The sequence below is a fragment of the Ruditapes philippinarum genome, unplaced genomic scaffold (genome assembly GCF_026571515.1).
Source record: "Ruditapes philippinarum isolate M1 unplaced genomic scaffold, ASM2657151v2 ctg3090_1_1_1_1, whole genome shotgun sequence".
NCBI lineage: Eukaryota > Metazoa > Mollusca > Bivalvia > Venerida > Veneridae > Ruditapes > Ruditapes philippinarum.
The window spans coordinates 110,740-125,592 of record NW_026861496.1 but is presented as its reverse complement, the minus strand read 5'-3'; the positions used below and the strand labels follow the sequence as shown (position 1 = coordinate 125,592).

General features: G+C 32.8%; 2 protein-coding genes across 2 annotated transcripts; both read left to right on the top strand.

The window, feature by feature from the left end:
- The first annotated feature begins 6,741 nt into the window (after positions 1-6,741).
- Positions 6,742-7,489, top strand: LOC132715853 (14-3-3 protein beta/alpha-1-like). Its single transcript, XM_060698941.1, has one exon. It carries the CDS (start codon positions 6,891-6,893, stop codon positions 7,317-7,319), a length of 429 nt encoding a protein of 142 aa, XP_060554924.1. The 5' UTR covers positions 6,742-6,890; the 3' UTR covers positions 7,320-7,489.
- Positions 7,490-8,910: 1,421 nt separating this feature from the next.
- LOC132715856 (14-3-3-like protein 2) lies at positions 8,911-9,673 on the top strand. Its single transcript, XM_060698945.1, has one exon. It carries the CDS (start codon positions 8,911-8,913, stop codon positions 9,616-9,618), a length of 708 nt encoding a protein of 235 aa, XP_060554928.1. The 3' UTR covers positions 9,619-9,673.
- The last annotated feature ends 5,180 nt before the right edge of the window (positions 9,674-14,853 follow it).

Genomic DNA, 14,853 nt, shown 5'->3' with positions numbered 1-14,853 from the left:
ATTTTCAGAAGTCTTAGTAGCTGGTTGTTTATTAATTAATTGCAATCTACAAACCTTTGAAAAATCTATCTGTTTAATTGTGTTGCACGGAATATGGTCATATCTTTTCTTAAATTTCTCCCATGAACTGAATTGAAACATAACATAATGTAGTGCAACACGTTTTATCTGAAAGAGTTGAAGCAACGCTAGAATAAAAGGAAATGGAATTATATCATGTTTTGTGTTATTCGAACTTGCTACATTTGTTTGCGATACGGCATTTTATTAATTGCATTCGGACCTATAATTCTGTGTCATTGTGGTGTGCTTGTCAAACTCTTACTAACGTATATTAATAAGAGATTGATACACTTGATACACTGGAAGGTGATAACTGGTCCACAAAATGAAGAATGGCACCAAAGGCTTCAGCCCGAGGGCATTAATCATTTCAGTGCCAATCTGGCCCATCTATGACGTGTGTTAATGTCTTGACACTTGATATATCTAATAGCAGCATTTTTAAAAAAAATATTTTGATATTTCTTTCGTTTAAATTCCTGTCTTTGTAAATTATTACTGAACAGTAACTTCTACAGAGTTGCTTAATTCCCTTATGTGCACAGTAGAAATCTTCAATGACAGGAATTTCAACGAAAGAAATATCAAAGTATGGGGGACATTATTCATTTTGCGGGCCGATTATCACCTTCCGGTCCTACTCTGTCGTGTATCTAGTTCTTATTACACATCAACTCCATGAAAAGAAACGAAAGTTTGAATTTTATTTGTTTTGATTTTGCAATATTTGTCGATCTTGAAGGTGTGTCTTATCGGCACAGGCTAAGCCATGTGGCGGCAAAAAAAATCTCACAGTACAATAATGAAATAGTGAGAATAGAATCCCGATAGAATGTCAAAAACGGCAAAATTGAAAATGATGCAGACTCGTTTTGATAAAGCCTGTTCATGGACGGTACTGGAAAATGCAAGTTACCGTTCACGCCCGTTAACAACGGCTCAGACAGTATTTTTACATTGAAACATGTACCAGTGGAATTTTGAATTTAGAAATATCCGCAGATGTGTTCATATGGCGGTTATTATGGAACTTTCGATGTGACACGTTAGTGTCATTCTACGGAAAGCGGCGTTTGGACCCCAAGTAAAACAAATATTGTGCCATAAACGATAAATCAATGGACGGAGTTCAATAGAAAGGAATTTTGAAAGGGGATCAGAGGTTATGAAGACTGCATATCACATATAAGCTGTCAAAAGACAAATTTAAAAAGCATACATGGGTGATTAAACAGTATTCAAGTAAGGAATACTGGTACCATTCAACTATAATAAGCGAAACAGTAAGAACTAGAACACATCAGTAATGTTGTGTCGAACGAGTTTCAATGATATCAAATGTACGGGGCCACTTTTACGGCTTCCACGCGGAACAAACAAAGCCGATGTTGCGATAAAATAGAGAAAATTTGAATCCTTAAACAACGTACAAAACGACAAAAATGAAAATGTTGCAGGATCAATTTGACCGAGTTTGTTCATGGACCGTACTGGAAATTGCAAGTTACCCTCCTTAATGAGTCTTCATTTTTCGTGATATTAAGAATCACATGGACATTGCGGCTATTTTAAAGGGAAAGGTGCATGAATAAAGGCACGAAATTATTTCATAAACAATTTTCCAAATTTAAATACGTGAACTTTTTATGTTCCCCGAAAAATTTCGGGGTTGCATATAGTCGTCGGGTTGTCCGTCCGTCCGTCAGTCAGTCCGTCAGTCCGTCCGCTCGTACGTTCGTACGTACGTCCGGAATTCGTGTCTGGCCCATAACTTTGTTATTTGAAGTCGGATTTTAAAACTATTTCACAGAAATGATCACCATATTGAGACGACGTGTCGCGCGCAACGTTTGGGTCGCTACCTTGAAGGTCAATGTCACAGCATGACCTTGCAGCAAAATCGTATCAGGCCCATAACTTTGTTATTTGAAGCCGGATTTTAATGATCACCATATTGAGACAATGTGTTGTGCAAAACATTTGGGTTGTTTTTACGCTTTGAACATTTTCTGTGACATAACTCTGACACTACAAGAGGTATACCTTCCTGTGTCCAAAACCTATTCGGGGAGCACCACCCGTTCAATCGGCTCTTGTTTAATACTGATTGTATTACTGCCAGATACATGCGGCCTCTGTGTTGTCTGTGTAAAGGTCAGATTTTAGTTGGCACAAAACATTTTAAAAACTGACTGAAATGATGTCCGTCCCAGGACCGTTTTGAAAAGAAATGTTGCTGCTGTTGAAGATCTACTTAAACAAGATGCCAATCTTACAGTCAAAAAACTTATATCATCGGGATCAGTTTATAAGATTTTGGCTCATGTGAAAACAAAACTGGAAAAAAAGCTTTTTGGTTTGTTGGGTCCCGCATCACGGAAGAACAGAGGATACTCATGTGAAATTGCCAAAAATCTTTTTAGAAAAAAATAAGAGATCTGTTTACAGTTGATGAACTTTGGGTGTATTATTTTGAGCCCAACAGACGTGTCAATAATGGGAAGTTGTTACACAAAGCCAAATGTAGACCAGTCGTGTCAATAATAGGCAGTTATTTACAAAAAGCCAAATGTAGACCAGTCATAGCCAAACGAAAAGGAAGTGGGTGTATTAATTATTTTGAGCCCAATAGACGTGTCAATAATAGGCAGTTGTTACACAAAGCCAAATGTAGACCAGTCATAGCCAAACGAAAAAGAAGTGCCGTATTTTTCAATTCTGGTGGACCTGTTGTTTAAATTCCATTTCCAATTGGACAAACAGTTTACTGTTAGATATTATGACAACAATGTGTTGAAAAAGGAAAAATATTTTACCAAATAGGTAGACTTTCCACCACACTAAGAGGCTTTTATGCATGACAATGCAGCGACTCACAAACGCGCGGGTTCAGGAGTCCCTAGAAAGGAAAAGCTGGTACATCGGACATTACAACCTGTGATTTTTTCTTGTTTTCCTAATTAAAAAAATACTCTCTTTACAGACGTCGACATGACTCAAAGTGCGTTAGGATGTACAATTTCAAAGTGTCTCAGGTTGTGCCAAAAAAGCGTATTTTTCTGCCTTCACAAAGTGGAATGTTATGGTAAGGAAATGTATTTCTGCTAGGGTGGATGCTTTGAAGGGTTTAAGTAAATTTTATTTGACTTCGTCTCAAAACGTGGTTTGAAGAATCACATGGACAAACTTCTGAATGTACGCTACTCGTAAATGGGAATTATTGTATCATTATGCACGCAATATGACATATATTGAATGCATTATGTTTTAAACCATACAAATATAAACGTGAAAATGTAAAATTTTCCTTTCATTTGTACATTTTATTTTCTGTCGCCTCACATTATTGCAGAAACATATGTATTTTTCTATTTTTTTCTTTTATACACTTTTGGTATTCATTCTGTAGACAAACAACATTTGAGGCACATGATACATTCATTAAAGTATATATCAACTTGGGGCATCTATATATTCAGCTATCATGTTCTTACAGAAACGAATTTGCTATTTGCTTTCGGAGTGTTGCCGAAACATTGTTTATAGAAATAATATGGCTTCAAGTCCTAAGTTTAATGATTTGCTTCTATAAAATTACATATGGTGATAAAGATATCGCGCAGAGTAAGCACACCAAGCAAAAAGATACCATGACATCATTGCGTTCATAAAATATGTAGTGTATGCTGGTGTTTCATTTTTACAACGCTTTCTAACTGCTCCTTTACCAGTACTGTATTTTTTGTTTGTTTGCATCTTTTTTGTAAGAGCCTGTGTCCAAATTATTAGATTTTTGCTTCGTTGTCCTTGACGTTGTCACCACAAGGACGCCGATCTCTCTCTTCTACGTAGACTTCTGATAATCTCTATATTGAAATTAGATACTGTTGTCTGTTATATAGGTTTATAACATAAAGAAAATATATATATCAAATCAAACGTTATCACATACCCGTTGCCGATTTTGCCACTCCGTAAAAATGGTATTGCACGGCCATGCATATATTTTGACATGTCGCCATTAGCGTATACGAACATAGTGTAAAGACGCGCTAAATGTTAGCGTTTTAGTATAAGCGCGTCAATGAAAAATGACTCTTTATTTATTTTAAACTGTCTTTCTTTTGGGTGATAAATAAGATATTAAATTCGTGTAAGTTCATTACTGAATTTATTGAACTCGTTGAATAAAATAATTTATGTAATTTTATTCAACTCGTGCCATAAATCAGTATTGAACTTACACTCATTCAATATCCTCTATGTACTTTAATAAATGGATAATTAAATGATAAAATAGTGTGGCATTTGTATAAATCAACTTCCACAATTATGTTATAAAATAATGACCATTTGTATGATATCACGTGTATTTTACGATGTGTTACATACTATACTAAATTTATAGAAAACTCTACTTCTAATGCATATGTATAAATATTTGTTTTAAAATTTTATTGTTCATTGAGTTTTTATTATATTTATATTCTTCATTACATAACGGCATTTAAAAATACGCATTCGTAAGTCTTGTATGGACCACGTGGTCCTGCCTCTTCACTATCGGGAACATTAAAGTACATACCGGTCATATACATATGAAGAACAGTTCGATTTTTTTTTAAAGTTGTCCGATATCCGACTAAACTTGAGTTTTAAATAAGTCTGTCTAACATAACGATTGACTTTAAACCACTTACCCCTAATAACTGTGGGATGGAATCCCGCCATTTCATAAGGAAAAGATATCTAGCTAGCTTAGAAACGTCAGTGGTTCTACTCGGGAGCCCGCTTGTGTCTGAAATAATGCACTAATTGATACTCAAGGTCTTCCCCCACCAGTTAAACTAGAAAGTCGCCATATGTCCTCAAAATGATGACCAAATGCTTGCAATCTAAAATATTCCCCTTTCAGATTAGAAAGTTTCTAATGGATTTTGGACACCCTAAAATTTGTAACACGTTTATAGAGAAATATGAGGCCCAAATTTTCAGAAGATTATTATCGTTGGTTGATTAATACGAAAAATTTTCAAAATATTTATAAGATCTGACTGAATATATTAGATAACATATGTTCAGCTACTAACTGATCGCATCTCTGAAAAAAAACACATAGCATTTCCTGATAATTCTGGAGCGAACAATTTTGCGTTCTACATTTTACAACATAACCGTGAATCAAATGCGCTTGTTAACAAACACATTTCTTTTGTTTGAAGAGACACCTGCTGTTCACGTTTTATAGTGTCTTAGTGGTGCAAATAATTTTAATATAGAAGCTACATACATACATACATACATACATACACGCACGCACGCACGCACGCACGCACGCACAGACATACATACATACATACATACATACATACACCAACACACACACATGCACGCACGCACGCACGCACGCACGCACACACGCGCACACACACACAGACAGCACACACAGACAGACAGACATTTTGTTTGAAGAGACACCTGCTGTTGACGTTAGATAGTGTCTTTGTGATGCAAATAATGTTTAATATAGAAGCTACATATATACATCAATCAATCTTTGCATCAACATTTCAATATTGGATTTATAAATGTGTAGCTTACAACATATGTTTTATAGCCATCTGCAATTAATAATAGAAAAGTGCAATGCTGTTACAGTAAATCATTTTATTTCAAAAGATTACCCAAACGTTGGTTATATAAACAATATAATATTGCGATTTTTTTATACGTATTCCTAAAAAAAAATTTAAATTCCCAATGAGTGTCAGATATACGAATCTTTAAAATAGTTGTGTGTAATTAATTTTACTTTGATATTATTATAATAGCATAACAATATCATCTTTATTGTCGTGGGTGAAGAAATGCAAGCTGCTTCCGTGTGTGTTTGAATAAAAAAATGTTTTATTACTTTTCAAAACTTGTATAAAAAGTATAGCTTTTTTAAATAACGCTTATGATCTGTAAAAAAACGCTCATTTCGAATTGATTTTCACACGAACAATAAGTAACCATTTCGTCCAATCTTTTAAATTATCATTGACACCTGTTAAATGTTGAATTTCAGACGAGTTTAATATAATCGTCATACTAACGTGCATTTTAATCAGCAAACATTGACAATATAGAGTTAAAATATGCTCCCAGGAAAAGAAATAAACTATTATGCTCAATCAAATCTGGAAAAAAAGAGAAATATTCTAAATACATGTAATTGTTTTCCCTAAACTCGGATATTACAATGTACTTTTCTCTCATCCTTTTCATGAACTGGATGAGAAATTGTAGATATTGCATTGTAACAATACTACGTTCATCTAAATCAAGTGATAGTTATCACGAAACATTGCATAATGTTTTGTATTGATTTACAACATGGAAAGAGTAAAATGCTAATCAGCGAGGTATAATATTTTGTAGTGAACAACATTTTCTATTTGCAACAGTTTATACAACGTTTGCAAACAAACATGTTGCAATTATCACACCTTTTGTATTTTTCGAACTTGCTATGTTTTGTTTGCTGTACAACAATTGTTGATAATGAAATAAGAAAAACTAATGTTTACAAAGCAAAATTAGCTGAACAGTCTTTAAGGTTCGATGATGTTTTGAGTGCTATGATGTCTGTATCAGAGATGGATCAATCGCTTGCATATGAAGAAAGGACTTTACTTTCAACGTCTTATAAAAAATCTATCGAGACACGCTTATTCTCATATAAAGTAGTATAACAAGTTGAGGATACTGAACATGGTGAATTTTTAGACATTGCTAAGGATTACCGTACGGCAATTGGAATTGAAATATTGGATATTTGTAACATGGTTGTGTTTATTTTAGCGAACAACCTAATAGCTAACGCAAGTGATATCGAAAGCAAAGTATTGTTCTTAACAATGTCAGGTGAATCAAACAGGCATATTGCCGAAATCGAAGATGAGAATAAAATGGAAACAATTGAATTGGCCAGAGTATCCTACGCGAATGCATTTGACATTGCTCGAACTGCTCTATCCGGATTGAATCTAATTCGACTGGAACTGGCATTAAGTTATTCTATGTTTTACCATGATATCATGAATGATATTGACCGTGCTATAGAAATTGCAAGCTCTGAGTTATATTGTGCAATTGCGGAGGAGTTAGACGGTACCGAATATGTTACAAATGATGCATTTTTTCAGCTTATGAGAGTACTTAAAGACAAAATAGATTTATGGACTGAAGAAAATGACGTCGATAGTCGATAATGAAAACAACTGACGGAAAGAACACAATCATATTTATATTTAATAATCGGATTAATTGTACACTAATTATATAAAGAATTTTTGTCTAACACTGAAGATTATTTTATGTAAATTGATATATAAAAATCATATACATTTACATGTATTGTTATAACTACAACTGCAATTCATAAATTGTTGTCATGACAATTCTGTTAAACTGTATCATAACTTCCCTTGTTTTTACCGAAAAACTTTGAAATTGGAATTATTTGTTTGTTTTACATACTCGTAAACACAAAAAAAAAATCACAGATAAGTCTGATTTTGACGATGAAGAGGCGGCAGATTTCCTAGGAAACGGGTATCATGCAGGGAGAATATCCTGCAAAATGAAATCATTGTCACATTTTCAAATCTTTCTTAATAATTGCTAACTATCAAAATGATGACAAAATATATGCGATTTTAAGATGTTTTCCTTTCAGCTTGAATTTTGGAGATTCTAAAATTTGTAACACGTTTATTGAGAAATATAAGGCTCCAATTTTTAGAAAATTATTACCGTTGGCTGATTAATACCATGGAGCTAAATATATATCTGTGTTAATACGAATTCAGATTTTCAAAATTATCTATTAGATCTGACAGAATATATAAAATTTAGATAACATATTCCATTGTAAAATATCTTCAGCTAGTAACTGATCGCATCTCTGTTAAAATATAGCAATTCCTGATAATTCTGGAGCGAACAGTTTTGCATTCCACATTTGACAACCGTGAATCAAATGCGCTTGCTAACATCTCAATTTCTTTTTGTTTGAAGAGACAACTGCTGTTCACGTTAGATAGTGTCTTTGTGATGCAAATAATTTTTAATATAGAAGCCAAATACATACATAAATTTATCTTTGCATCAACATTTCAAAACAATATTGCATTTATATATGTCTAGCTTACAGCGTATGTTTCGTAGCCATCTGCAATCAATTATAGAAATGTGCGATACTGTTACAGTAAAACATTATACACTAGTAGAAGTAATAATAATATAATATTATAATATGGACATACATGTTTTTTATATGTATGTATTAAATGAATTTAGAATTCCTAAAATAGTTGTGTATAATTAATATTATTTTAATATTAATACAAAATTGCATATCAATATATCTTTAACGTCGTGGAAGACGAAATGGAAGCTGCTTCTGAGTTTGTTTGAATTAAAATACTTTTTATTACTTTTCTTCAATGGCGATGTCTTTATGTAGCTCAACATGTTCCTGAGCAACAGATGTACTTAAAGACCAATATAGAAATAATAAAATGAAGTTATTACTTTTTCCTTTCCCAAGTACAGGTTTTATTTTCTGCCGACACACATTTATAGGGAGACATCTGTCATATTTCTATTCAAGATGAGCCTCATATTTTGGTAGACAGTGTGTAAACAAACACTCTTTGGCATGTGTTACATTTATCATTTCATACATAAAGTTTTATTACAAACTTATTTCGCAATAAATATACATCATCTATATGTGTGCGTATATATTCAACTGAAAAACACTACATTATGTCATAACAGAAAATCATTTAACGAAACATGGTATATAGAAAGAATATGGCAGGATTCATGTTTCAAGTCTTAAGTTTGATGTTTTGCTTACATACAATTGTTTTGGTTAAAGAAGAGGCCGGTGGAGAAACGGAAACATATATATACCGTGCAGAATTAGCACAGCGTGGCAAAAGATACGACGACATGATGTCCTTCATGAAAAATATTGCAGAGATGAATATCGAGTTGTCGCATAAGGAAAGGGTATTGCTTACTTCAGCTTACACAAATGCCATTGATAATCGTCGATTATTCTGGACATCTTTGAGAAATGTCGAGGAAAAGGAAATCGGAAAACGGCTTCAAATTGCAATGAATTACAGGACAGAAATTGGAAAAGAAGTATTTGATATTTGCACAGACTTTTTAACAATTCTAAATAATCGAAAATTGTACCCACCTGCTAATGATACAGAAAGTAAAATTGATTTTCTTACAATGAAAGGAAATCAATATCGTTTTATCACTGAAATTTCACTAGGAAATGAAACTGCGGCTGAAATTGCAACAGAAATATACAAGGAAGGGTATAATTTATTAAACGAGAACATATCGCCATTAAACCCAGTCCGGCTAATGTTTATTGGCAGCTATGTTTCTTTTCTACTAGACACAGAAAAGAACTACACTAAAGCTATTGCTGTAACCCAAATAGAATACGATTTGATAAAAAGTTTGAATCAAGAACTTTAAGTGAAATAAATCAGACGAATGTGCATCGGAAACAATGATAAAGATTTACAACAAATGACAAATGTAAACCAGTCGTGTCAATAATAGGCAGTTATTTACAAAAAGCCAAATGTAGACCAGTCATAGCCAAACGAAAAAGAAGTGGGTGTATTAATTATTTTGAGCCCAATAGACGTGTCAATAATAGGCAGTTGTTACACAAAGCCAAATGTAGACCAGTCATAGCCAAACGAAAAAGAAGTGCCGTATTTTTCAATTCTGGTAGACCTTTTGTTTAAATTCCATTTCCAATTGGACAAACAGTTAACTTACTGTTAGATATTATGACAACAATGCGTTGAAAAAGGAAAAATATTTTACCAAATAGGTAGACTTTCCACCACACTTAGAGGCCTTTATGCATGACAATGCAGCTACTCACAAGCGCGCGGGCTCAGGAGTCCCTAGAAAGGAAAAGCTGGTACATCGGACATTACTTCCTGTGATTTTTTCTTGTTTTCCTAATTGAAAAAAATACTCTCTCTATAGACGTCGACATGACTCAAAGTGCGTTAGGATGTACAATTTTAAAGTGTCTCAGGTTGTGCCAAAAAAGCGTATTTTTCTGCCTTCACAAAGTGGATTTTTACGGTAAAAAAATATATTTCTGCTAGGGTGGATGCTTTAAAGGGTTTAAGTAAATTTTATTTGACTTCGTCTCAAAACGTGGTTTGAAGAATCACATGGACAAACTTCTGAATGAACGCTACTCGTAAACGGGAATTATTGTATCATTATGTACGCAATATGACATATATTGAATGCATTATGTTTTAAACCATACAAATATAAAAGTGAAGATGTAAACTTTTCCTTTCATTTGTACATTTTATTTTCTGTCGCCTCACATTATTGCAGAAACATATGTATTTTTCTATTTTTTTTCTTTTATACACTTTTGGTGTTCATTCTGTAGACAAACAACATTTGAGGCACATGATACATTCATTAAAGTATATATCAACTTGGGGCATCTATATGCTCTTACAGAAACGAATTTGCTATTTGCTTTCGGAGTGTTGCCGAAACATTGTTTATAGAAATAATATGGCTTCAAGTCCTAAGTTTAATGATTTGCTTCCATAAAATTACAGATGGTGCTAAAGATATCGCGCAGAGTAAGCACACCAAGCCATGAGATACCATGACATCATTGCGTTCATAAAATATGTAGTGTATGCTGGTGTTTCATTTTTACAATGCTTTCTAACTGCACCTTTACCAGTACTGTATTTTTTGTTTGTTTGCATCTTTTTTTAAGATCCTGCGTCCAAATTATTAGATTTTTGCGTCGTTGCCCTTGACGTTGTCACCACAAGAACGCCGATTACTCTCTTCTGCGTACAAACAGACTTCTAATAATCTCTATATCGAAATTAGATACTGTTGTCTGTTATAAAAGTTTATAACATAAAGAAAATATATATTTCAAATCAAACGTTATCACATACCCGTTGCCGATTTTGCCACTCCGTTAAAATGGTATTGCACGGCCATGCATATATTAGCGTATACGAAAATAGTGTAAAGACGCGCTAAATGTAAGCGTTTTACTATAAGCGCGACAATGAAAAATGACTCTTTATTTACTTTAAACAGTCTTTCTTTTGGGTGATAAATAAGATATTAAATTCGTGTAAGTTCATTACTGAATTTATTGAACTCGTTGAATAAAATAATTAATATAATTTTATTCAACTCGTGCAATTAAATCAGTATTGAACTTACACTCATTCAATTTATCTTCTATGCACTTTAATAAATGGATAATTAAATGATAAACTATTGTGGCATTTGTATAAATTAAATAAAATAATGACCATTTGTATGGTATCACGTGTCATGCACGTGTGGCAACTTCAAACTTTAACAAAAGACATTCACACATGGAATAGACATACAATGGCTTGAATTCAGTACAATCAACATCCTTAACACGGCTATTAGATGTAGAATTTATATGGTATGTGTATCGAAGGTTCCGACGATGTTCTGTCAAATAAAATAACATAGAAAAAAATGTAATATAATATGCCACTTTTTGCGGTCTTTATGTCTTTCAAGCATATTAAAACATGCACATTACAATATTTGTTCAATGAAAGAAAGGTAAACAATCTTTTTGCGATTGATAACAGGTAAGACTGCACGTGTACATTAACTTTTTTTACAATGCAAGTGGCTTTAAAGTAAAACAGATTTTTTTCTTTTTCTTCATGTGCAATCTATGTAGGGCATACAGAGATTGACCTGCATATATACTATGTAAACGCTCTTAGACAATACTTACCTTAGGTGGACTTAATTCTGTCTGAAGTAATAAGCAAAAATGACCACGTTATAATATACTCACGGCTGTACTAAAGAGTGGGAACAAAATATGGAATAAAGAATTTTACATTTCTTCCTCGCGGTTATCACCGACATATAAATAATAAAAGTTGTTTTAGTTGTTAATTAATTTAATTTTATTTAATCTATCTGTAAGACACAAATAATAATTTCTTGTTATTTTCAGTGCAGTAAATGATAAAAAGGATACACTTATCATATATCATAGAGAGAAAAAAAACTTTCAGTCTATGATCTTAAGCTTCTAGACATGAAGGCGTATGCTGCCCTACTTTAGCATGTTACCCTATCTTAGCATATATGGGTCGGTATTTGGATCAAAAATGGTATTTTACAATGTATTAAATACTATACTAAATTTATAGACTACTCTACTTCTAATGCATATGTATAAATATTTGTTTTAAAATTTTATTGTTCATTGAGTTTTTATTATATTTATATTCTTCATTACATAACGGCATTTAAAAATACGCATTCGTAAGTCTTGTATGGACCACGTGGTCCTGCCTCTTCACTATCGGGGACATTAAAGTACATACCGGTCATATACATATGAAGAACAGTTCGATTTTTTTAAAAAGTTGTCCGATATCCGACAAAATTTGAGTTTTAAATAAGTCTGTCTAACATAACGATTGACTTCAAACCACTTACCCCTAATAACTGTGGGATGGAATCCCGCCATTTCATAAGGAAAAGATATCTAGCTAGCTTAGAAACGTCAGCGGTTCTACTCGGGAGCTCGCTTGTGTCTGAAATAATACACGGAGGAACATGCAAGGTCTTCTTCAACCTGTAAAACTAGAAAGTCGCCATATGTCCTCAAAATGCTGACCAAATACTTACGATTTTAAATATTCCCCTTTCAGCTTAGAAAGTTTCAAATGGATTTTGGACACTCTAAAATTTGTAACACGTTTATTGAGTAAGGCCCAAATTTTCAGAAAATTATTACCGTTGGTTGATTAATACGAATAATTTTAAAAATATCTATAAGATCTGACTGAATATATTCAATTTAGAAAACATATGCTACTAACTGATCGCATCTCTGATAAAAAATATAGCATAAAATTTTGCGTTCTACAGTTTACAACATAACCGTGAATCAAAAACACATTTCTTTTGTTTGAAAAGACCCCTGCTGTTTACGTTTTATAGTGTCTTTGTGGTGCAAATAATTTTGAATAAAGAAGCTACATACATACATACATACATACATACATACATACATACATACATACATACACGCACGCACGCACGCACGCACGCACGCACGCACGCACACACATACATACATACATACATACATACATACATACATACATACATACATACATACATACATACATACATACATACACACACCAACACACACATGCACGCACGCACGCACACACACACGCGCACAGACAGACAGACATTTTGTTTTAAGAGACACATGTTAATATAGAAGCTACATACATACATCAATCAATCTTTGCATCAACATTTCAATATTGGATTTATAAATGTGTAGCTTACAACATATGTTTTATAGCCATCTGCAATTAATAATAGAAAAGTGCAATGCTGTTACAGTAAATCATTTTATTTCAAAAGATTACCCAAACGTTAGTAATATAAACAATATAATATTGCGATTTTTTTATACGTATACATAAAAAGAATTGAAAATTCCCAATCAGTGTCAGATATACGAATCTCTAAAATAGTAGTGTGTAATTAATTCTACTTTGATATTAATATAAACAGCATATCAATATCTTTATTGTCGTGGTGAGGAAATGGAAGCTGCTTCTGTATGCGTTTTAATAAAAAATACTTTTATTACTTTTCAAAACTTGTATAAAAAGTATAGCTTTTTTAATTAACGCTAATGTTCTGTTAAAAAATAACGCTCATTTCGAATTGATTTTCACACGAAGAATAAGTAACCATTTCGTTCATTCTTTTAAATTATCATTGACACTTGTTAAATGTTGAATTTCAGACGTGTTTAATTTGATCTTCATGCTAACGTGCATTTTAATCAAATTAACGGGAGCAAACATTGACAATATAGAGTTAAAATATGCTGTCAAGAAAAAGAAATAAACTATTATGCTCAATCAAATCTGGAAAGAAAGAAAGAGAAATATCCTAAATACATGTAATTGTTTTCCCTAAACTCGGATATTACAATGTACTTTTCTCTCATCCTTTTCATGAACTGGATGAGAAATTGTAGATATTGCATTGTAACAATACCACGTTCATCTAAATCAAGTGATAGTTATCACGAAACATTGCATAATGTTTTGTATTGATTTACAACATGGAAAGAGTAAAACGCTGATCAGCGAGGTATAATATTTTGTAGTGAACCACATTTTCTATTTGCAACAGTTTATACAACGTTTGCAAACAAATATGATGCAATTATCACACTTTGTGTATTTTTCGAACTTGCTATGTTTTGTTTGCTGTACAACAATTGTTGATAATGAAATAAGAAAAGCTAATGTTTACAAAGCAAAATTAGCTGAACAGTCTTTAAGGTTCGATGATGTTTTGAGTGCTATGATGTTTGTATCAGAGATGGATCAATCGCTTACATATGAAGAAAGGACTTTACTTTCAACGTCTTATAAAAAATCTATCGAGACACGCTTATTCTCATATAAAGTAGTACAACAAGTTGAGGATACTGAACATGGTGAATTTTTAGACATTGCTAAGGATTACCGTATGGCAATTGGAAATGAAATATTTGATATCTCTAACAAAGTTTTGTTTATTTTAGCGAACAACCTAATACCTAACGCAAGTGATATCGAAAGCAAAGTATTGTTCTTAACA

Excerpts from the sequence above, each read along its gene's own strand:
- LOC132715853 (XM_060698941.1), top strand. The coding sequence starts at position 6,891 with ATGGTTGTGTTTATTTTAGCGAACAACCTAATAGCTAACGCAAGTGAT.
- LOC132715856 (XM_060698945.1), top strand. The coding sequence starts at position 8,911 with ATGGTATATAGAAAGAATATGGCAGGATTCATGTTTCAAGTCTTAAGT.